Raw genomic sequence first — 22242 nt, forward strand, 5'->3', positions numbered from 1 at the left:
GAGTGCCACCGAGAGTTCACAATTTACAACGGCCATGTTGAACCGCCAGTTTTGACCCGAGTACAAATTCGGATCCAATCTGATCCAATTCACGTTTTAATCCTGGTCAAAATTTGGATCCGATCGGGCAATTTGGATCCAAGCCCATTAGTTGATAATTCTTTAACAATTCATATAACATCCATCCCATTAGTTGTGTTAAATCACATCTTCATTATTTTTGCTAGTAGGTGAAATTAAATCAGTCAGAGTAGTTCACGCAAACTATACTTTATTTTGGGTTTGAGGGTATTCCAAATCGAATTATTTAAAGTGAAGTTTTCGCATGTAATCACGTAATGTTATTAATTCATACATAAGCGTAACATAATATAAATATATACAATACATACGTTGACTCATTGAACATAGTCACATATGAAGCGGAATCAAGAATTTTTTAATGGGTGGGCTAGCTAAAGTTATTAGCTTAAAATCTAAGGATCAAGTTTTGTTTGGGTACTGGCCAGTTTAACATTGGTATGCTGTAAAAATAATCGATGTCAGATTCGCTATGAGATTGTGAGATAAAGCAGTTTGGCTTTTGGTAAACTTTTTGTTAAAAATGTTGTTAGTACTGATTCATGGTTAATCAGAAAATGATTCCGATATAATCATTAAACTCAACGCATCATCGAAACTGATTCCTGTATAATCAGAAAATAAAAGCACCTCATTATCTATTTTCCTTTATAGCTTTCTCTCACAATAATTTTTAACAATAAGTGATTTTCTCATAGTTTACCAAATGGGCTGGGCTTCCCTTTTTTTTAAAAAAAAAAAATATCACTTATCACCCCAAATAAGCAATGTCAAATGGACACTTACTGTTTCTATAGTTCTTCTAGAAATAGAAATATACATTTGGATTGTAACATCCCACATCGACCAACGGAGAGGGGGTGATATGCCTTATATGTACATGCCCACCTTCATCTAGCACGAGGCCCTTTGGGAGCTCAATGTCTTTGGAGTCATGGGAACTCCGAAGTTAAGCGAGTTCGGGCCGGAGCAATTCCAGGAGTGGTGACCCACTGGGAAGTTGCTTGTGAAATTCCAGAAACAAAACCGTGAGGGCAGAGAGAGGGGTCCAAAGCTGACAATATTGTGCTACGACGAAATTGATTCCGGGACGTGGACATCGAACTTCGCATTCAAACATTAGCTAAATAGGCGTAGGGTTTGCTAACCTTGCGTAGGTTTCGAGGTATTTTCAAAAGGTGGGCGCATCATTCAGACTGTGCATAGGTCTTAGAAGAACAATTTTTGATAGAGCCACAGTTCACAAGTAGGTCAAGAAGTTTTTTTTTTTTTTTTTAATCCTCTCTATGTGATGCACACTATACATACCATGTGGGGCAATTTTAAACGGCCCTTTCATGTTACAACCACCAACATCCAAGTAAGTGACGTGGCATGCCAACTCACGCAAAGTGTATTTTAACTTTTTTTGTTTGTTTAGAATTGTATTTTAACTCTTTTATTCAACTCTCTCTTCTCTCCCTGACGCCTTGTTCACCACGGCAAATCGTGTAAAGTTCCAGCGCAAAGAGAGTTGTGGGGAGGGTGAGCTCTGTCTATTTTCTTGATCAACTCATTGGAATTGTCCTCCTCAGTCGAGCATCTCAGGAGGTGTGCATGTTGTGTAGAGTTTCGATGTGGGACTGTAGACATGTGCTGTGGGTGCTCTACGTGGCCAAATGATGTATCCCTAACTTTGCCATCGGCAGGCTTGGGTGTCGAAGGCTACCTTGCCCATGATCTCTTTTGTCCACGCGTCCTGCTCTTATTGGCCGTTGATTCTAGTATAAGCAAGAGTCCCTCAAGTCTCTAGTTGAGAGGTATTCTTAGTTGGGACTTGCTTTTTCCTTCGGTACGCGTGGATTGCCACAAGAAGTACTAATTCGGTTTGTTCGTAAGGTGCCGTTCGACGTATTTGTGGGAATAGAGGAGCCGGGGTTCTTTTGGGAGGCTTGGTTTTTCTGTATGAGGCACCGTCCAGGTATTCCAAGGGTCACCAATTTGTGTTTGTGCCGTTCGGTTAACATGTCATCCGAATTGGATAAAGCCTAAGGACTTACTCATCCATAGCTGAAGTTAGCCCGGCGGCAATTGCAACCAAACAAATCCCGGATGCTTCAACTAGCTGAATCTCTGCCATATGAACGTGAATTCGACGCTGGTCATTCCACCTCTGGTCAAGATTGACATCGAGAAAGTAATCCAACTCCGTTTTGCTCGTCACGATAACCCACACTGCTGATTGGAGGCGGATAGAGATGTCGGCCTTCTCCTGTTTGGCTTCTTGGAGTGAGCGAGCAGCTGATTTTTTTGCAGCAAAGAAATCCACATAGGCTGTAAAAGTGGGATGGCTTGCCACAAAATCGATGGCCACCGGAAATTCAACGCACTTGAGGCCGGGGTGGAGGAGCTTTCTCTTCATGCGGCGATTCTCCTCTGGATTGTTAGTGTCGACCCAAAATTTGACAGGCCTCCACTCCATTCTTGCTTTCTTGAATTATATTGCTGCTTCCACTTCAATGTCTAGCGTGATGGTTAAACTGACGTGGTTTCCCATATTCTGTGCACATTGTCGAACATCATGTGCTGCCTGGCACAGGCGAGGACGGAGATCGTTGATGCGATGATCGGCACGCATCAGTTCAGAGATTTTAGCCATTCGTAGAGAGTGAGAGTAAGAGAGACAGAGCGAGAGACAGTGAGAGATTTTCGAATCAAAATCCCTAACAGGTTTTGCTAGTTTTGGGGGGAAGAATTGGGGTTTATTTCAATACTATATATAGGCTCTCCTTTTGTGTTAGCTGTGCCCAAACCTTTTAATAAGTGTCGTTTATGACCTTTGCGCTAGCTATGCCCAAACCTTTTAATAAGCGCCGTTAAATCCCTCTTTTTATTTGTTTTTTGTTCTTTTCAATATTATTGAAAGTTTCTTAGTATTTATCAGTAATATATATTTTGTATTTGTTGATGCGAAACAATGGTTCGGCACTTTTGGGCTCAACTTAGTGATGTCTGGGCCTTCGGAGTGCTCTGGGCCTCGATAATGTGCTCGATCTGCAAGACGAGGACATGTTCGGTAAGACCTAGGGCACCGGTGTGATACCGGCCGAAGATTCTCTGATGCTTAAGTAAGTACAAATTTAGTAAACAATCTAGACAGAGCGATGGCAAGTATTGGGACTCGTCCCCTTTTTATAGGTCTTGAGAGGTGTGCATGTTGTGTAGAGTTTCGATATGGGACTGTAGACATGTGATATGGGTGCTCCACGTGGCCAAATGATGTATCCCTAACCTTGCCATCGGCAGGCCTGGGTGTTGTAGCAGCTCACGAACAATTCTATCTGGCTCAGTCAAGTCTGTTTCAATCACATGCACTTGGCGCCCATCCTGCAGTATATAACCTGATGTTGTAAATGATCACCATTTTAAATGGACCTACTATCTAAACCGTTTCTACATCCTTAAATAATAATTAAAATGACGGGGAGTGATTGACTAGTACCAAATACTAATTTACAATATAGAGTTATCGATAAAAGTATCGACAAAATATTGACCAAGTACCAAATTCTATAGATTAATAAAATTTAACCATTATCTTAAGTATAGGTAGAGCCCTTATGTTATTGAGTGAGAGAACGTAACCTTCTCAATAGTGTAAAAGAGTGCTGAACCAACAACCCCAGCACCAACAATGCTAATGTACGTTGTTGGTGCTGGGGTTGCACCTATGTCTAGTTGCAGGTACCTTGCACTCACAAAGTTCTGCAAGGAGTTCACGTTTTGAGTCTTCATTGAAAACATGACCCCCCCCATCGTTGTATGACAACACCATTCTATAGATGCTAGTAAACGTAACAATTAAAAAAGTAAAATAATGTGAAGGTGATGGTGATGGTGCAAAATGAGTAATGAAGATGATAGTGCCATAGTGTCACCCTCTGAATTTAATTTAATTGTTATTGTCTCTTCAAGACTTCAACAACACAGTACAAGTAAAACTAATATCGGTATATGTCTACACAGATGCATATATATAAATATCTTTTACATTTTTCATTTTTTCCATGTCTGCTCCAATCATTGGATGATTTGGTCCATTTTTGCAGGTGTATGTGTACAAATCTTCAATGTCCCAACTTGGAGGGAGTCAGTCATTTATTTTGAATTGCAAGTCAACATCAAGAAGTGAAGAGAGCATAGGGTGCGAAGAATGATTTGTTCTTGGTACACTGTTTTCTTTTTTTCAAGCATGGATGACCAGCTGAAATTGTTACATGGAAGAATCTGCATTCCTAAAGCTGTGCTAAAATATATCTTTGTGTTAATCTTGTCAATTAATTAACTGGAGGAGCTCTGTAATATGATAGCACTGTCACAGGGAAGAACATTTGTCTTACTCCTTCAGAGTTGATTATGGGGAATATGATCCCTGATGCACCCTGCAAAAGATTGAGTAAAATCAAAATAATTATAAGAAGGGCATTGTTAGATGCAACTAAAAGTCACAATGAATGGAGACATTTACACACCAAAATCAGTCTAGCTCCAACCCAAATGCGTTTGGGTGAAGGAAATGGAATCAACAAGCGCCCAACAGCATAGACAGCCACAGCAAAGAAGTGAAGAACCAAGCTCAATGGACGAGGGTTTAGACCGGAGAGAATCGCCAGAGGTCCATTTGAGAAGACCCCTCCGAGGCTCAAGTAGTCGAAGCATGCTTGGCGCATTTCCTTCCTTGCCGGGTCAGGGGATGCACAGAACACCTTGTATAGTGCACCTGCCAATGTGTTTATGGTAGAAGCCACAGGCTGCACCAAACCAAATTAAGTACTTTTAAGTACCTTCTTATTGAAATGCATGGTGGGCATAGGAGGCTTACCTTGCGAAGGGTATAGAAGGATTCGAGGTATTTGCAAAGGGCAGGTGCATCATTCAGATTGTGCAGAGGTCTCAGAAGGTTCCTCAGAACAACAATGTCTGATAGAGCCACAGTCATGCCTCCTCCAGTTAAAGGATGCCTCATGTTGACAGCATCCCCCATTAGAAGGGCACCAGGCCTAGGATGAGGAGCAGCAGGCATGCTCCTATTGGGCATGGATTTTATGTTTCCTTTATCAGTAGCAGCCATGAAAGCAGCATACATCTCAGGAGGAACCTGAGGTATTCAATTTACCCCTTAGACATCATAAAAAAGAGGGTTGGTATTTATATCACATTTACTGGTCACCTTGCAAAATGGTCAGTAAATGAGGTCCAAATAGTTTTATTCCAAAACAGACTGAAATACAATTTACATACCTGGGGTGCCACTTTGGTTTTCAAGTAGTGAGCCATTTCACCACCAGAAATGGAAGGTACTTTTTGGCCTGGTACATCAACCAGACACCGAATCTCTGTGCTGCTGATAGGATAAAACAGTATCGGTGAAGGATCTGCCAAAATTACATGCCCATGGTTTGTGTATGGAAGTTGGCAATTCTCCAGAACCAAACCAACAAAACAAGAAGGAATATCAACCTGCAGAAATAAAATGAAAATGAATTGCTTTTCAAGAGTTCATGTGTATCTCAATCAATTATTCTTTCTTGTTTTTGTTATTTTACAAGATTGGCATGTTATCTTCACCTTAGGATTGCAGAGAGAGCGCCGCAGGTTTGAGTAGCATCCATCGCATACTATCGTGAGAGGAGCATGTGCAGTGAGTTCTAGGTCACCACCTTTGGATTTATACTGCACCCCCTTGACAGTACCTTTTTCTTCAAGCAAAGATGTCACTGTTCCTTGTTCCAATCTTACACTGATGTTGAAATTTTTTTTTTTTTTTAAATGGACAGGAATTAGATTTCCAGCAGAGTATATAAAACTCTTGATAGAAAGTTTGACATACCAAAAATCATGTTATAACAGTACTTAAAAGAAATGACTGAAGGATCAAGCGGAGAGAAACCTCCGCGTTTTCAAGTTCTCTACAGCTTTTGGATCACAAAACACATGGCCAGCCTAGTGAAAGCAGAATAGTTTGAAAGCATTTAAAGGGAGGAAGAATACTTGGGAAGAGATGAAGCTTTTTGACGCATCCTTTGAATGAAACGCCCATGGTGAAAGCTTCTCCCAGCCACATTTGGATGGAAGTTTTCCAAAGGATATGGCAACTTGGTACTTTTCCCATCCTTGTAAAGAGCATATCCCAAAACCCGCTGAGCATCAATCTCACTCACACAATCTTCAACCAAAAAGGCATATAAGCAATTAGCCTAAATTCAAAGATGAAAAGAAGAACGAAAGTTCAACTAATTTAGAACTTGCAGGAATTATAAGTGCTATATGCCTGAACTCCTTGCTTACCCTCAAGGCCCAACTCAATTAATTTCAGGTAGCCCCCTGGTTGTAGAAGTTCACCAACGATTCTATCTGGCTCAGCCAAGTCTCTTTCAATCACATGCACTCGGCGCCCTTCCTGCAATACGCAGACATTGTAAACGAAACATTACATTATATTTTTTGGTCTGCAACACTGTAATATATAAGATCTGTATCCCATTTATCATTAGGCCCAAACCAAGAAAATTTGAGGAACAAAGACAAGACATGATCATTTAGAACAGTGAAATTGCAATCTCAATCTTGATGTTAATACATACAAGCTAACAAAATTTTATTAAAATATTTTCCAAATTATCCAAATTCAGTTGATCTGGGAGACCCCAAACAGATCTCAAAGTCTTCTTTAGTTCTTATTATTTCTTCCAAATCAAGCAGAAATAGAATCCCATACAAAAATGAAACTATTATTACATACTTTTCATGAACTTAATGACTATCCTGATCTTGAACACATAAAAGTTTAACCATTGAATTCCATAAAACCTTAAACCTCAACAAGTTATGTATCAAATTCAAACCAATATAGAAACAGGTATGAGCCCCTAAGGGAGTTAGAGAATGTCACCTTCCCAAGAGTGTAAGCAAGTGCCGAACCAACAACCCCAGCACCAACAATGATAATATCCGTACTTGTACTTATCTTCGCCTCACAAATTCCATTTTCAGAGCTCTTCAAACAGTTCCCATTCTGATCAGTCTTCACTAAAGCTCTGGCTTTCTTCTTCCCTCTTAGTCTGTACAAGAAAGCAAACCCCAGCAATGAAGCTATGACTGCACCAAAAATATTCTGGTAAACCATCTCCAAAGATTGGTGCAAAAAGGGTTAAAGAAGATTATGGTGGCACTCTCTGAATTTAAGTTTTTTCCAGGTGCAAGTGTTTGAGTTTGTGCTGAGACTAAACTTGGCGCCTTTATATAGAGTGAGCCAAAGTTCAAAAACTGTTTTTCGGCATAGTAAATTTTTGTGATAGAAACGTGGAAAAGTCATGCGCCCACCATTGTAAAGGGGTTGTTTACTAGGCCAAATTAGAAGAAGACAAAGTAAATCATTTGTATCTGAATGCATAGGAAATTTAAGGACAATTTTCCATCATGTAGTGGCAAAATATGAATCTCAAATTGTCAATGTTTGGAGGTCTTGGATTTTTGGAGCTAAGCAGTACAAGATTTTATGTCCATGGTAAGTGAGTGAGTGAGTTCTCCAAGACAGACTTGATGTAGTCAAGAGAGGGGTTGGTAAGGTGTGAGATGGATGATATTTTTAGTGCAAATTATTAATATTCCAGCCATGCAATGCAAGGTCAATATATATTTTTCCTGGGTTTTAAAAACCATGGGTGCCAAACAGGGGGTGACAACTTGTAGTGTTAATTAAAAACAGAAAAAGGTAGGGAGGAAGAAAATAACTTCTCTGATTCTGTAAACAAAGTACAGCATATTATTATGACTTAGAATAATATGTCAGAAAGGTGGCTGCTGGGTCAATATGCATTTGTTTAATTGAATAAATAATTTTTTATTTTCTTTGGATATGATGGAAATTACAGATCATGTAGTGTATTGAATGATATATTTTTAAGTACACTTTAAGAAAAATAAAAAATAAAAACTCAGGCATGAATTTCCACCTGAAATTTTTACAAGGGAGAATCTGTCTTCATACAAATTAGCTTATCTTAAAAGGTTGAAAAGCTGTGTTTCACCATTCTTGTTTTTTGTTTCTCTGGGTATGTTGTTTTCGTCATGTCAAATGATAGGAGGACCTCTTAGATATGATTGCAGGGTGGCTACAGGGCAGAACATTTGTCTTACTCCTTCAGCGTTGATTATGGGGAAAATGATTCCTAATCCACCCTGCAAAATGGGAAAAACTAAGAGATATAAGGTTGTTCATTTAGCTATAAATTATGAAATTGACAGGCTTTACATGTGAGTAAAAAACATGATGTCTTGTGTTACAAGTTAACAACCCAAATGTTTCTATACTCTCTAACATAAGGCTCATAATATTGTGATGGGACCGATGGAGGACTCGAATGATTGTCATGTGGGTTGCGAAAAAATTTAGGAAAATATTAGGGTTTTGCAGCATTTTGTTTTTTCCAATAGAGATACTCACCAAGATCAATCTGGCTACACTCCCGATGCGGCTTGGTGAAGGAAATGGAAGTAAAGAGCGTCCAACAGCATAAAGACCCACAACAAAGACCTGGAAAATCAAGCTCAATGGACAAAGGTTTAGACCACAGAGAAGAGCAAGAGGTCCATTTGAAAAGGTGCGTCCAAGGCTCAAATAGTCGAAGCATGCTTGGCGCATTTCCTTCCTTGCTGGATGAAGGGATGCACATAACACCTTGTATGCGGCACCTGCCAATGTGTTTATGGGAAAAGCCACTTGCTGCAGCAAAACCAAGGATTATCTATGTAAAGTTACCACTAAAGTTGAGCACAAAATCAAGACCCATAGGCCTCATTAAGAACTGTCAAATAATTTCTCATTGAAACGATGTTAAGGATGTTCTGTGAAGACAAAATGCATGAAAATAGTATTAAATAGGCATAGGCTGCTTACCTTACGTTGGGTATAGAAGGACTCAAGCAATTTGCAAAGGGAGGGTGAATCATTGAGATTGTGCAGAAATCTTAGAAGATTCCTTACAACAACAATGTCTGATAGAGCCAGAGTCACGCCTCCTCCAGTTATAGGATGCTGCATGTTGACTGCATCCCCCATTAGAAGGGCACCTGGGGTGGGATGAGGAGCAGCAGGCATGCTCCTATTGGGCATTGATTTTATATTTCCCTTCTCAGTGGCAGCCAAAAAAGCATTATTCAGCTCAGGAGGAACCTGAGAATTATACAACCCGATTGATTAGTCCAAAGGGTTAGATGAGCACCTTGTGTAGCTGCCAAGTACACCCTATACATACATACCTGGGGTGCCACCTTTGTTTTCAAGTAGTAAGCCATTTCACCGCTAGAAACAGAAGGTACTTTCTGGCCTGGAATATCAACGAGACAGCAGATCTCAGTGCTGCTGATAGGATAAAACATTATGAGTGAAGGATCCGCTAAAATTACATGTGCATGATTTGCATATGGAAGCTGACATTGCTCAAAAACCAAACCTACAGAACAAGAAGGAATATCAACCTGCAGAAATAACCACCATGGTTGATTTGATATGTGAAAATTCAAACATACATATATATGTCAATCTATTTATGTTTTCTTTTTATTTAACAATATTGACATGAAATTTTCACCTCAGGATTGCAGAGAGAGCGTCGCAAGTTTGAACAGCACCTGTCACATACAATTCTGAGGGGGGCATGTGCAGTGATCCCCTGATGACTACCTTTGCATTTATACTGCACTTCTTTGATATTACCATTGTCTTCAAGCAGAGATGTCACTGTTCCTTGTTCCAACCTTACACTAATGACAAAACATTGAAGGAAGACATGAATTTCAAGTGTGCAAATCTTATCTTGTAATATTGAACTATCTTTGTATAGTAGAAACTAGAAACATTCAGAAATCAAATCATAACATTATTTGAAAAATTAAGGACACGTGTAGAGAGAGTCCAAGTTTAGAGATGTCACTCTTCCTTGTTCCAACCTTATACTGATGTCAAAACATTGAAGGAAGACATGAATTTCAAGTATGCAAATCTTATCTTGTAATATTGAACTATCTTTGTATAGTAGAAACTAGAAACATTCAGAAATCAAATCATAACATTAATTGAAAAATTAAGGACCCGTGTAGAGAGAGTCCAAGTTTAGAGATGTCACTGTTCCTTGTTCCAACCTTACACTGATGTCAAAACATTGAAGGAAGACATGAATTTCAAGTATGCAAATCTTATCTTGTAATATTGAACTATCTTTGTATAGTAGAAACTAGAAACATTCAGAAATCAAATCATAACATTAATTGAAAAATTAAGGACCCGTGCAGAGAGCGTCCAAGTTTAGAGATGTCACTGTTCCTTGTTCCAACCGTACACTGATGTCAAAACATTGAAGGAAGACATGAATTTCAAGTATGCAAATCTTATCTTGTAATATTGAACTATCTTTGTATAGTAGAAACTAGAAACATTCAGAAATCAAATCATCACATTAATTGAAAAATTAAAGACCCGTGTAGAGAGAAAGTCCAACTTTTCAAGTTGGCTACCAGTTTGAAGATATATGAGTAATGCAACATGTACCATATTTATAATGACACTAAACAGTCGGGACTCACATGGGCCTCATCTATGTAATTCGAATCCTTCTATATGAGGTATGTGTTCAGCAATATGGTACACAATGCCAGGCTAGTGATTATTGTGCATATCTTATAAAGTAGTGTTTTCTTCAATTTCTAGGCTACAATATCAAAGCAGAATAATTTGGGAGTGTTTGAAGGGAAGAATACTTGGGGAGAGATGAAGCTTTTTTGCGCATTCTTTGAATGAAACGCCCATGGTGAAAGCCCATCCCAACCACATCTGGATGGAAGTTTTCCAAAGGATATGGCAACTTGGTTTTTTTCCCATCATTGTAAACAGCAAATCCAAAGACTCGCTGAGCATCAATCTCCTTGACACAATCTAATTCAGTCACATACACATATTAGCGATCAGCATAGACATCGAGCAAAAAGAGGAACAAGGGAATGAAACCACTTTACAACCTGCAGAAATTACAAACAAAATATGGAAATCATGCGAGTCTTAAGGTTCATTCTTAAGACTATAATATATGCATAAATTCCTTGCTTAACCTCAAGGCCCAACTCAATTAATCTCAGATAAGCCCCAGGTTGTAGCAGTTCACCAACAATTCTATCTGGCTCAGTCAAGTCTCTTTCAATCACATGCACTCGGCGCCTATCCTGCAACATATACGCAGACGTTGTAACTGATCACCATCTTAAGCATTAAAAAGAAATAATATAAGTTCAACCAACCAAATGACTCCGGCATACACCTTAACCCTCATCAAGTTATATATCACACCAATATGTACAAAAGGCATAGAGATCCCTTAGAGCGTGAGACTGTCACCTTCCCAAGGGTGTAAGCGAGTGCCGAAGCAACAAGCCCAGAACCGACAATGATAATGTCCATACTTGCACCTATCTCTGGCTGGCGCATTCCATTTTCACAGCTCTTCAAAGAATACTCATTCCCATTCCCATTATTTGCTGAAGCTTGGGCATTTTTCTTCCCTCTTAAACTGTAGGAGGAAACAAACCCCGACAGAAAAGCTATGACTGCACCCAACGTTCGTAAACCATCTTGAAAGATTGGTACAAAATGGGATAGTGCACCCTCTGAATTTTTTTCATGTGCATGAGTTTGTGCTGAACTTTGCCGCCTTTATATAGAGTGAGTTGTTCAATAACTCTTCTCTTGGCTTTAGAGCAGAGGCTTATACGTCCCCCTAACAATCACTTGGACATGAGCATTACGTGATATGGGTAGATGAGAGAAGAAACACGTATATGTAGTTTAGTCCGTTCCATCCCAGAATTTTGCTAAGCAAACTTGTTCAACTAAAGGCACAATCTTTGCCAGGGTGCCGGTGTCTGCTTTCACACCCATCTTTGCTCAATCCAGGTTTCGTATCCGTCAGATGCAAAATGCACAAGATAATGCAACCCAACTACGAAATTCAAAATTTAAGAAAAGAAAGAAGAGCTATAATCAAAATGTTTCTTAGAAAACTATTATCAAACAGCTGGTGTGCAGGTTTGGAACCTAATTATGCTTTACAATTCTAAATGTTTCTTCTTTCTTTGTGCTTTACTATTCCTTGTTCACAGCGTTGATTATTGGGTCAACATCCAAAATGTCCAAAACCTTAAAAAAGGAAATTGAAAAAATGATTACCCAAAATAAAAGAATGGGAGAGCAATTTAGAAGATTATGCAAAACTAAAAAGCCCAAGCTCCAATCTTGAAGGCGGCAGCTATCAGATTATGCTAATGGAGGTACATTGGAAGCGGAAAGAGGAAGAAGAAGAAGTTTAATCTGTTCTTTTCTTAAGCACATTTCGCCATACGACAGCGTTTAATGTGAGCAGAGAAACCAAACAACGTTTGGGTTCCCTCGCTAATTACCCAACGTACCACCACCTACAAAGGATGGTTATGGTTAGGGTTGGCAATGAGAGGGTTGCTGGGAATTGGACGGTCAAAATCAAATATAATTTACTCCCTCGTCTACACTTACTTAAGTTTGTTAAATCTAGTGAGCCCCTAAGTAAATTTTAGACTACATATAAATATATATAGATCGTTTGAATAATCTAATCTTCAATGGGTGAATAAATTTTTAACTTCTAATTAAGCTCAAATTAATCGAATTATCCAATTAAACCGAACCGAACTCGCAAAATTCAACTCATGAGCTACAGTCTACAAGATCAACCTTTAGATTCAATTCACTGACTCAATTTATGATTTCACCAATTATGAAAATTAATGTTTTATGCTTATGTGATTGAGTTATGAGCAAGGATTGTGAATTTTGGGATTAGAAATGTAGATGAGTTTGGGTTTTTTTTTACGCTAAAGTTAGGAAGGGGATAAGAATTTTCTCACACACACTGCTAATGTGTTATAGTAGTTCGAACCTGAGATTACTAGTCTACAAATCAAAGCCCTTTTCTATTGAGTTTGAGTTGAGATACGTAGTTAGGTACTCTATCAAGTTGTCATTTGAATTAGCTTTGGACAAACTATTTCTTTAATATTAAATTTAAAGTTTGGACAAGTTCAAACAGAACCTACCAAAATTGAACCATATACAATTAGTATGGTGGGGCAAGTGTTAGGTTAAATGGTCCTCTCCTCCCTTTGGACCGTTACATTAAACATAGTTCAAATGTCGCACATCACCGCATATATTGTTATCTTTAGCTCTTCATAGCACGCCAAAATTGATATCCTATTCCAAATCTGCCTAAACACCATTATTTCACACAACACATGAATAATAATGATGCAGAAGAAGAAAAATACAAGAAGAAAATGAAGCAAACCTGAATTTTCAGCCCATTAAATTTTGGTGGTCCCTCCAAATATAATATCCTCTCACGTCACATACGTGATATGTCATGCATAATGCACAAGAAAAAATCTAGCCGAGACAAAATCATATTAGTTTGAAAATGGAAAAGCCAAAAGCATATTCGTGTGGAACTCTGAAAAGCCAAAAGCCAAAAGCAGGGGTAGTTGAGAGCCTGAAAACTTGCAAGAATTGAAAACTTTAACGTGTAGAATTGATTAAGCAAAAAATAAAGTTTAAAGTGTAGATTATTTACGAACTGCTAGAGATCTTGATACAAGTTTCTTTGGGAAAATCTTGTTCCCCGCCATTTGCAGAACAACAAATGCGCTAAAAAGAATTAAGAACATATATATATATATAGCATTGACCCTCTCCTTGATTTTTATTTTTTGGGAGAAGTCTTGCTGATTTGATACAACTTAGTTTCCCATAGCAATTAAAAAAGAACTGGGGTAACAATTTTGTCTTTGTTTTCTTCTTTTTCTTCTCAAAATGCTTTTATCTTGTTTTCTAGAGGAGCAGGAGGAGCTCTGTAGTATGCTGGGATTGTTGCAGGGAAGAACATTTGTCGAACTCCTTCACCCTTAATGATGGGGAATATGATTCCTGACGCACCCTAAGAATTAAAAACCAGAAAAATTAGTTTAATTAAGGTAGAGCTAGCTTTGTTTTGTGTTAATTTGTAATTAGCAAGCATGTTGATGATGTGAAAATACTGGGAATATGAGTGGACATACCAAGATCAATCTAGTCCCGAGCCACATGCGTTGCGGGGTAGGGAATGGAATCATTAGGCGGCCGACTCCATAGACAGCCACGGCAAAGAAATGGAGAAACAAGTGCATCGGACGAGGGTTAAGACCAGAGAGCAGAGATACAGGTCCATACGAGCAGATGCCTCCCAGGCTCAAATAGTCAAAACATGCATCTCGCATTTCTTGTCTTGCTGGGTCAGGTGACGCACAAAACACCTTGTACAAGGCACCGGCCAATGTGTTTATGGTAGATGACACAGGCTGCAAGACAAACCAAGCACTATTATCAGCAAACCAGAAACTATAGAAAATCTCATCAGAAACATTATACCATTTTGCATAAAAGATAATGCGCTCTTGCCAAGATATATGACGTTCTATGTTGTTAGACTGTGAATTAGGGCCGGACACAACAACATAGCATATCAAATTGTCTGGCAAGAGAAAAGTTTCCTTCACATACAAGAAAGGAGTTTGATTTATACCTTGCGCAGTGTGTAGAATGATTCGAGATATTCGCACAAAGCAGGTGCATCATTGAGATCGGTTAGGGGTCTGAGAAGATCCCTTAGAAGAACAATGTCTGAAAGAGCCACAGTCATTCCTCCTCCGGTTAAAGGATGTCTCATGTTGAATGAATCCCCCAATAAAAGTGCACCAGGAGTGGGAAGAGGAGTGGCAGGCATGCTCTTGTTTTGCATGGTTCTGATGTTTCCTTTCTCAATTGCTGCTATAAAAGCCTTTAAGAGCTGAGGGGGAACCTGAAATACCAAGTCCTCAGATTAGTCTCTTTCGATCGGTGGGATATGTGTGTTTGTCAGGTTGAGATCAAAATGACTGGAAATTATAACTCAACATGTCAAGCAAACAATAGATACCTGAGGAGCCACCACAGTTTTCAAGTACTTGGCCATATCACCATTAGCTACTGAAGGTACTTTTGTGCCAGGTACATCGACCAAACAACGAATCTCTGTGCTACTGATAGGGTAAAACAAGATGGGTGAAGGGTCTCCCAAGATCACATGTCCATGGTTTGCATGAGGAAGGTCACAGTTCTCCAATATCAAACCAACAAAGCAAGAAGGACTATCAACCTGCAGTAAAAACAAGTAGCTATGTTGGTCTCATGAAAGAACAAGCACCTCCTTTGCTAAAATTGAGTCTAATATTATCAACAAATGTTTGATTTTTCCACTGATTGAAATCGGATCATTACCTTTGGAGTACAGAGGTTGCGGCGGAGATTTGAAAAGCAACCATCACATACGATTGTTAGTGGAGCATATGATCTCATCTCCTCTCCAGCCTTGTTCTTGTACATCACACCCTTGACGATGCCCTTTTCTTCAAGTAGGGTTGTCACTGTTCCTTGTTCCAAAGTCACACTGCAGGAAAAAATTTGTGAGACATGAGTTGGTTGAAGAAGATTACACCAGAATAATTAAAACCAAGAAATCATGGAAATCTATCATCTAATATTCTGAAGGAAAATGGGAATTACTTTGGAAGAGTTGCAACTCTTTCACGCATTCTCTGGATGAAACGCCCGTTGTGGAAACTTCTCCCGGCAATATCTGAAGAATAGTTTTCCAAGGGATAAGACAGTTTGGTGTCATTCCCATTCTTGTAAAGAGCATAACCAAACACTTTCTGGGCATCAATGGACTCATTTGCACAATCTGCAGCCACAAATATAGATTGTTGATCAAAATCGAGCGTGCCAATTTAGTACTAATTAATTGATTAGAACAGAAACAAAGGCAAATTATTGAACCAATTAAACAACTTTAAGCAATTGCTTACCCTCAAGACCCAACTCAATCAATTTAAGATAGCCTCCAGGCTGCAATAGTTCACCAACAATTCTGTCTGGCTCACTCAAGTCTCTTTCAATCACATGTACACGGCGTCCTTCCTGTAACAAGAAGCAATTTGAATGCTTAGCCAACCTTCTCAAAATTTTGGTTTACAATCAGATACTCAAATTTACCAGTGTGAAAAATAAAATAAAAAATATTAAAAGGGTTTGGACTGACTGCCCTATTCAAATTAGCACCCAATAGAATCAAATCAAAGGGGGGAAAAAAGAAATCAGCTTCACCAATATCATCTATTGACAGAATCCGGATTTGTACAAACAAGAAAAATATTCAATAAAATTCATATCATGTGCTAAGTCCTTGTTTTCTGAGAAAAAAAAAAACAAAAAACAAAAAGCAATCAATAAAAAAGAAAAAGTCAGAACAACGCAGCTTGAAGGTTTGACTGCTTAGCTTTGCTTAGCTGGGTTGTTGAGGAAAATAGAGTTGAAAAGTAATACTAATAATGATTAATGACTACGTCTTCTATGTACAGCAATGAAATGCAATTTTTTAAAAAAATTTCTTTGATTTTCTCTGTCACCAAACAGAACCCCATTCACCACCAAAATTCTAAATTCATGAAAATAAAAATAAAAACTTTTGAACTTGGGAAATATTTGAAAACCATGTTGTTCATTATGATGGTCTTTAGAGAGAGAATTAATTATCACCTTCCCAAGAGTGTAAGCAAGAGCAGCACCAGCAACTCCGGCGCCGACAATGACAACGTCCGTACTCTTCTCAATCTCCGGCAGGCAACCACCGTTAGCCGGCTGAGTCCGGACAAACCCATTTCCATTAACATCCTCTGAAACATCTTCGGCCTTCTTCTTTCCGCTCAGAGTACTGTTTATGATCATGAAAAAAACAGAGCCCAGCAGAGAAACCAAGACCCCACCAAGAACATACTGGTAAACCATCTTCGCAAACTGTTGGTCAAGATTGAAACTTTGGAAGAAATGGGATCTTGGGTTGCCTCTGGTTTTTCAATCTCTCAGCTGCTTTAGCTTTTACGTGTGATTTTGGTTGTGAATGTGAAGAACTGCTTATGGTTATGATGAGATAGCAATGAAACTTGAATGCGTTTATATAGAGAGAGGTGGGCTCTGCGTTTTACTTGAGCGTTGAGTCACTAAAACGTGTAGGCGCCTACCGATTAGTTTTTTTTAGGCCCAATTTTTTATTTGTTTAAATTATGTGGGTTTTGATTTGATGTGGGTGAGCCTAGGGGAGAATGGGGTCGGCTAGAAGACAAAGGTAGAGTCACTTGAGGACAATTTAATGGTGTCAATTGCAACATAATTGTGATCAACGGTCAGTGATTGTTGGACACTACTAGCTGGGTACCTAATATATACACACAATCATCTTCAGCTTTATATAATTTGTATTATTGAGATTCAACCTTCTGTTAAAAATATGGCATATGGATGGGATTTTGAATACAACCGATCTTTTTAATTAATTGCTTGAGTAAAGATGGGAAATCATATTATTATTGTGGTGCATAAAATAATCCTATTTGTGATATGATATGTTTAATGAGGAACACATATTTTTTTTATATAAGAGAGGGGGAATTTGAATTCGGGTGTAAAGTGAAGGGCACATTCGTTCTAGTTAATTTGGCTAAGCCCATATCTACATGAGAAATGCACATTTAAACATGATGTCTTATTGAACATACTTATTATATATCTGATTTTTTTTTTCTCCTTTTCTTGCCATGATATTATATAAATGTATACATAGGGCAAAATTTTCTTTTGATTTTGACATGTGATGTTACGACCATTATATAGCTAGAGATATATAATTATATCTAAATGTGCAGTCTAAATTTATACTCGGTTACCGTTAATGCCTAACAATGACCTCATGATACACTCAAACATGAGCTTAAGAAGGAAATTAGTCCACGAGGAGCACTAAGAGATATATTATGTTCAAGGCGGGGGGAATTACACTACTACTACGGATTAGTTGCATATCATTTTCACAAGCTTAACAAAAAAATTTGTGGAACCACCTTAGGTCGGTGCGTGACTACTGATCATAAGGTGGCTCTACCTTACCTCTACAATTAGGTTGAATGCCAAACTTTTCTTTATGGGGATTATAATTTAAGATCTTTTTAATATTGGAAGGAGAAATATCATTAGACTAATAACTAGTTAATTATTTTTATATATGCACATATGAGTATGATATGTTTTGTCATTAGATTCGTGACATAACTATGTATGGGTTATATCTTACAATGTGTAATTTGATAACATGAACAATAGATATTGAATTGTACGGAAAAAATTATATTAATTAATAAATTTTTTTTTTTCAAACGAGAATCGTATTCATAAATTATGTCACGAGGCCACCACAATTACTCATAAAGGAGTTACAACTAATACGGAGGGATCCAACGGCAACATCAAACTCATACAATGTACCTCCATTCAAAGCCACACGCGATTAAAGACAGTCAGATAAACGTGTCTGGAAAAACCAAATCTAGCACCTATACACAATACATGTATTTTTGTATTTCAAATATTTTAATCAAACTCTGAATGCATGTGTGGTTGATTAAACAAAAATCACATACCGAGATCGTAGAGTTGAACACATGTGAAATCATTTTTAAAAACTTAGTCAAAGCGTTACACTGCCACTGAGAAGCTTGCTAGCTCTCCAATTCAGACTAAGCTTGCTAGCTCTCCAATTCAGACTAAGTTTGGTCAAAGTCTACTATGTTGATACGGACGTGGGCAATTAGATGGCACATAAAATTAAATTACAAGCCCAATCAACGTTATAGTTTCAATAGTTTTAAAAAACCATGGGAAGCAAAAAATAATTAAATATGTATAGAAGAAAATTAATTATTAAATAAATAAACAAATGACCGAATAAGTCCACGAGCACTATATTGGCATATGGAGATATGAAGGCAACGGGGAAGTTAGGTTAAGTCATCAGTGTGGACTGGAGCAATACTTTGTCAAGGTCCTCGTTATTAAATATTAACTATGACTTTTCGTCTCTTTGTAAAAAAAATTTGTTGAAGGTTTAGAAAATTGGAGAAATCTTTTGTTTGTTTGTTTTATTTACATTAACCACCATATTCATATCTTCAGTTCTTCTTTTTATTCGGATTTCGACATGTTATTATCGTGCAAATACTATTACAAATAATGAGAAAATAAAAAAGAGTAGTAAAAAATACATGACGTTCAACGATCATAACATCCGAACATCCGCATAAGAGAAAATATTTCACATCTCTATGTTTAAGTCCAAGCCTATCGCAATGTTCCTGTCTTTATCTAATAAAATGCCTCCGCAAAATGCATATGAATTCAAACAAAAGAAAAAGAAAGAGAAAACAACATCTTCACCTCATTTATCAATGAGAAAGACAAATTCAAGGAAATCTTCTTTTTTTTTGTCGGAAGTAGATTTCATTCATTAGAACCGCAGAAAAGGGCATAACAATACAAGAAAATCTTAATCACACGATAAAATCATCTTTGTCAGAAGAACTTATGATAAATACATATATGGTTAGAGCTACATCTTATACGATGATAATTAAAGTGGTCCACAACAATTATTCAACAAATGTCATCAAAAAACAATAAAACTTTAAAACAAAAAAAAGTAACACGTTAGCTCCAACAGAGCATCATATCTTTACTCACAAAGAATTATATTCGACTCTACCTTCTCCTTTTTTCTATGAATTAAAATATATAACACCACTTTCACTTGAATTGTTTGTATTGAGAAAGTCATATTATACTTTCATAAAAATTATAAGAAGAGGGATTTTTCACACAGCAAAACTCACTCATTGAATCTAGCTCAGGCAGATAGTGGGCTCTACCAAGCTTGAGCAGGCTCAGAGGCAAGAACAGTTCGAGCTGTTGTCTGAGGGCGTTAATGTCAGTGACGAAAAAAAAAATTCTGAAAATTTACCAAAAACTTCAGAATTATTTTTTTTTATACATACGTACCTAGAATTTTTTAAAATTAATCTCAAACATATAAATAAATTAATCTCATGTGAATAGTAATTGTTCTTGGGTTGTCATGATAATGGGTGGAAAAATAACAAAAATATTACTAGGGCAGATACTATTCATGTGAATAGTAAATGCCCTTGTCTTTTGCCATGGCAAATAGGTGAAAGTAGTTTTACTAAGGTGTCATGAGAGTTCGAACTTGAGACCATTGATTTACAAATCAAGACCGTTTTTCAACTACAAGTAAAGTGATATTTAATCACGTTTATATTTACTATTTCCTCCAGTAGAACAATTTCTTCTTTTATTGTGAAGTAAGAATTGTGGGTTTGATTAACCTAAATATAGATTGCCCCGTTCCTTGAATTTGAATTGTTTGATTGTAAAAAACAAGCTTTGATATTCTACTCACTATTACTATAAAATATGCTATGAATGGCAATTGTTAGAACTCAAAAGGTAGCATTTGTTCTTTTCAAAATCGGTTTACAAGAATGTCCAAAAACTCGAACAGTAGTCTAAAATGTTTTTTTTTCTCTTAATCTTTCCAAATATGGTTCATCCTAGCTAAAAGAATAGATAGTTGAACTCCAGTCAATGACTAATGGATCTAGTCTAGTGAAAAGGGCATTGATTTGCACACAAGAGGTTTCATGTTCGAATCTCCATAATATTTTAGTTATGTTCTTGTGTGTGAGAAATCCCCTCTCATATAATTTGGACTATCACTTGTAGTTTAAAAAAAAAAAAAAATTCCAATCAATGCCTTGTCTTACTTTTATATTACCTTTAATTATAATTTGGAAACCTTTCACACAATGCTGCATTTATTGAGGAGAAACTTTTGTATGTGACACAGCTAATTTATTCAGCAATATACTAACAGCTGGAGTGGTTTGGTATGATGAAATAATGATTTGTCCTATAGACTCCTAGTTGATATAAATTAAAATTTATTTTTTGAAGACCTCATGGTGTGAATCAGGAAATATGGATAGGGATTAGGACTAATCATTAGAGCACACAACAATATTATCTTGTGTATTAAGATAATTTAGCACTCTTGGGTGATAGAAAATGCTATTTGCTTTGTAAGAATAAGAATAAACTTCTATGAAATGAAAGGGTTTCGAAGGAATTGTCTTGATCATCGGATATATATATATATCAGTCCTTTTCTATTGAGGGATCCTTCAAATAATTTTATTTGAAGGACACCCTTTAGGGTTTCATACGAATTTTTTTTTCAACGATCGAAACCATCTATTTTTTAAGTCTATATTCATAGATCATTCTTGAAAAAAATTAGACAAATCGAAAACTGTTTTGATATCCAATTGTGTTCTACAAAATCAATGAACACAGTGCTTCAAAAAAGTATTAAAATTTCAATAATTCAATTGAGTGGTCACATGATATCGGATTCAAGTGATTTTTTGTAGAGATGATCTTTGAATGAGTATCTACAAAAGAGACGGTTTGGATTAGTGAAATACAATACAGAGTGGGCCCTACAATGGTATCCCTCAAATAAGCTAATTTGAGAGATCCCTCAATAAAAGCTCTCTGTATATATATAGAATATATACTTTGAATGATATATATGTAGGGACAAAAAGAAAAAGACATGGTTAAATTCTAATGTTAATGTCAACATTGTCCTGCCACACTAAGGTGGGGGATGAGCTAGGTCATAAATGGAGGGAGTTGGCAAGGTCTTTGATCCCCACTTTATTAATTTTGCTTCCTTGAAGTTGCCATCTAGCTACCAAGAAGATGCCAGTATAGTCGACTTAAGCATACTTGCCAAGTCCAAGCAATCACGGTTTGTTAATTCATTTGTTGATATTTCATATGGAGAAAGTTGCAGGGATAATACATTATAAACTACATATAGTATAATTAATCACACAAAAAAAAAAAAAAATTTGAATATCATGCGTCCGGATAAATTAATATTAAAATTATGTTTGCTGCAAATATTTATTTACTCTGATCACTAAATAAATATAAGAGTATACAAAGAGTTTGACGGAGCACTCTCTCGAGATGATATATAATATGGTTTTAATTAATTT

The 22242-nt window shown here is 37.2% G+C and overlaps 3 protein-coding genes across 3 annotated transcripts; all 3 read right to left on the reverse strand.

The window, feature by feature from the left end:
• On the reverse strand, nt 4006-7840 carry LOC18768153 (squalene monooxygenase). Its single transcript, XM_007201638.2, has 8 exons — nt 7013-7840; nt 6409-6520; nt 6112-6286; nt 5689-5860; nt 5362-5580; nt 4943-5218; nt 4593-4871; nt 4006-4502 (listed from the first exon to the last, which is right to left on the reverse strand). Exons 1-8 carry the CDS (start codon nt 7244-7246, stop codon nt 4398-4400), a joined length of 1572 nt encoding a protein of 523 aa, XP_007201700.1. The 5' UTR covers nt 7247-7840; the 3' UTR covers nt 4006-4397.
• On the reverse strand, nt 7980-12049 carry LOC18766762 (squalene monooxygenase). Its single transcript, XM_020553567.1, has 9 exons — nt 11993-12049; nt 11510-11824; nt 11228-11337; nt 10879-11055; nt 9714-9885; nt 9382-9600; nt 9020-9295; nt 8567-8845; nt 7980-8301 (listed from the first exon to the last, which is right to left on the reverse strand). Exons 1-9 carry the CDS (start codon nt 12047-12049, stop codon nt 8194-8196), a joined length of 1713 nt encoding a protein of 570 aa, XP_020409156.1. The 3' UTR covers nt 7980-8193.
• LOC18767485 (squalene monooxygenase) lies at nt 13709-17215 on the reverse strand. The gene is made up of 8 exons (XM_007199726.2): nt 16811-17215; nt 16081-16192; nt 15779-15956; nt 15494-15662; nt 15153-15371; nt 14760-15035; nt 14257-14535; nt 13709-14135 (listed from the first exon to the last, which is right to left on the reverse strand). The coding sequence occupies exons 1-8, from the start codon at nt 17057-17059 to the stop codon at nt 14007-14009; spliced, it is 1611 nt and encodes a 536-aa protein (XP_007199788.1). The 5' UTR covers nt 17060-17215; the 3' UTR covers nt 13709-14006.

This window comes from Prunus persica, chromosome G8 (assembly GCF_000346465.2).
Source record: "Prunus persica cultivar Lovell chromosome G8, Prunus_persica_NCBIv2, whole genome shotgun sequence".
Lineage (NCBI taxonomy): Eukaryota > Viridiplantae > Streptophyta > Magnoliopsida > Rosales > Rosaceae > Prunus > Prunus persica.

What these genes read in the sequence shown, in the direction of transcription:
- LOC18768153 (XM_007201638.2), bottom strand. Translation starts at nt 7,246, where the DNA reads ATGGTTTACCAGAATATTTTTGGTGCAGTCATAGCTTCATTGCTGGGG. An exon ending in GCTCTCTCTGCAATCCTAAG is followed by an intron (nt 5,581 to 5,688) that starts GTGAAGATAACA and finishes TTATTTCTGCAG; the next exon opens with GTTGATATTCCTTCTTGTTT. An exon ending in CCTTCTATACCCTTCGCAAG is followed by an intron (nt 4,872 to 4,942) that starts GTAAGCCTCCTA and finishes GGTTTGGTGCAG; the next exon opens with CCTGTGGCTTCTACCATAAA.
- LOC18767485 (XM_007199726.2), bottom strand. Translation starts at nt 17,059, where the DNA reads ATGGTTTACCAGTATGTTCTTGGTGGGGTCTTGGTTTCTCTGCTGGGC. An exon ending in AAACTGTGGTGGCTCCTCAG is followed by an intron (nt 15,036 to 15,152) that starts GTATCTATTGTT and finishes TTGGTATTTCAG; the next exon opens with GTTCCCCCTCAGCTCTTAAA. An exon ending in CATTCTACACACTGCGCAAG is followed by an intron (nt 14,536 to 14,759) that starts GTATAAATCAAA and finishes TTTGTCTTGCAG; the next exon opens with CCTGTGTCATCTACCATAAA.
- LOC18766762 (XM_020553567.1), bottom strand. Translation starts at nt 12,049, where the DNA reads ATGGGTGTGAAAGCAGACACCGGCACCCTGGCAAAGATTGTGCCTTTA. An exon ending in TCGCTTACACCCTTGGGAAG is followed by an intron (nt 11,338 to 11,509) that starts GTGACAGTCTCA and finishes TATATGTTGCAG; the next exon opens with GATAGGCGCCGAGTGCATGT. An exon ending in CCTTCTATACCCAACGTAAG is followed by an intron (nt 8,846 to 9,019) that starts GTAAGCAGCCTA and finishes GTTTTGCTGCAG; the next exon opens with CAAGTGGCTTTTCCCATAAA.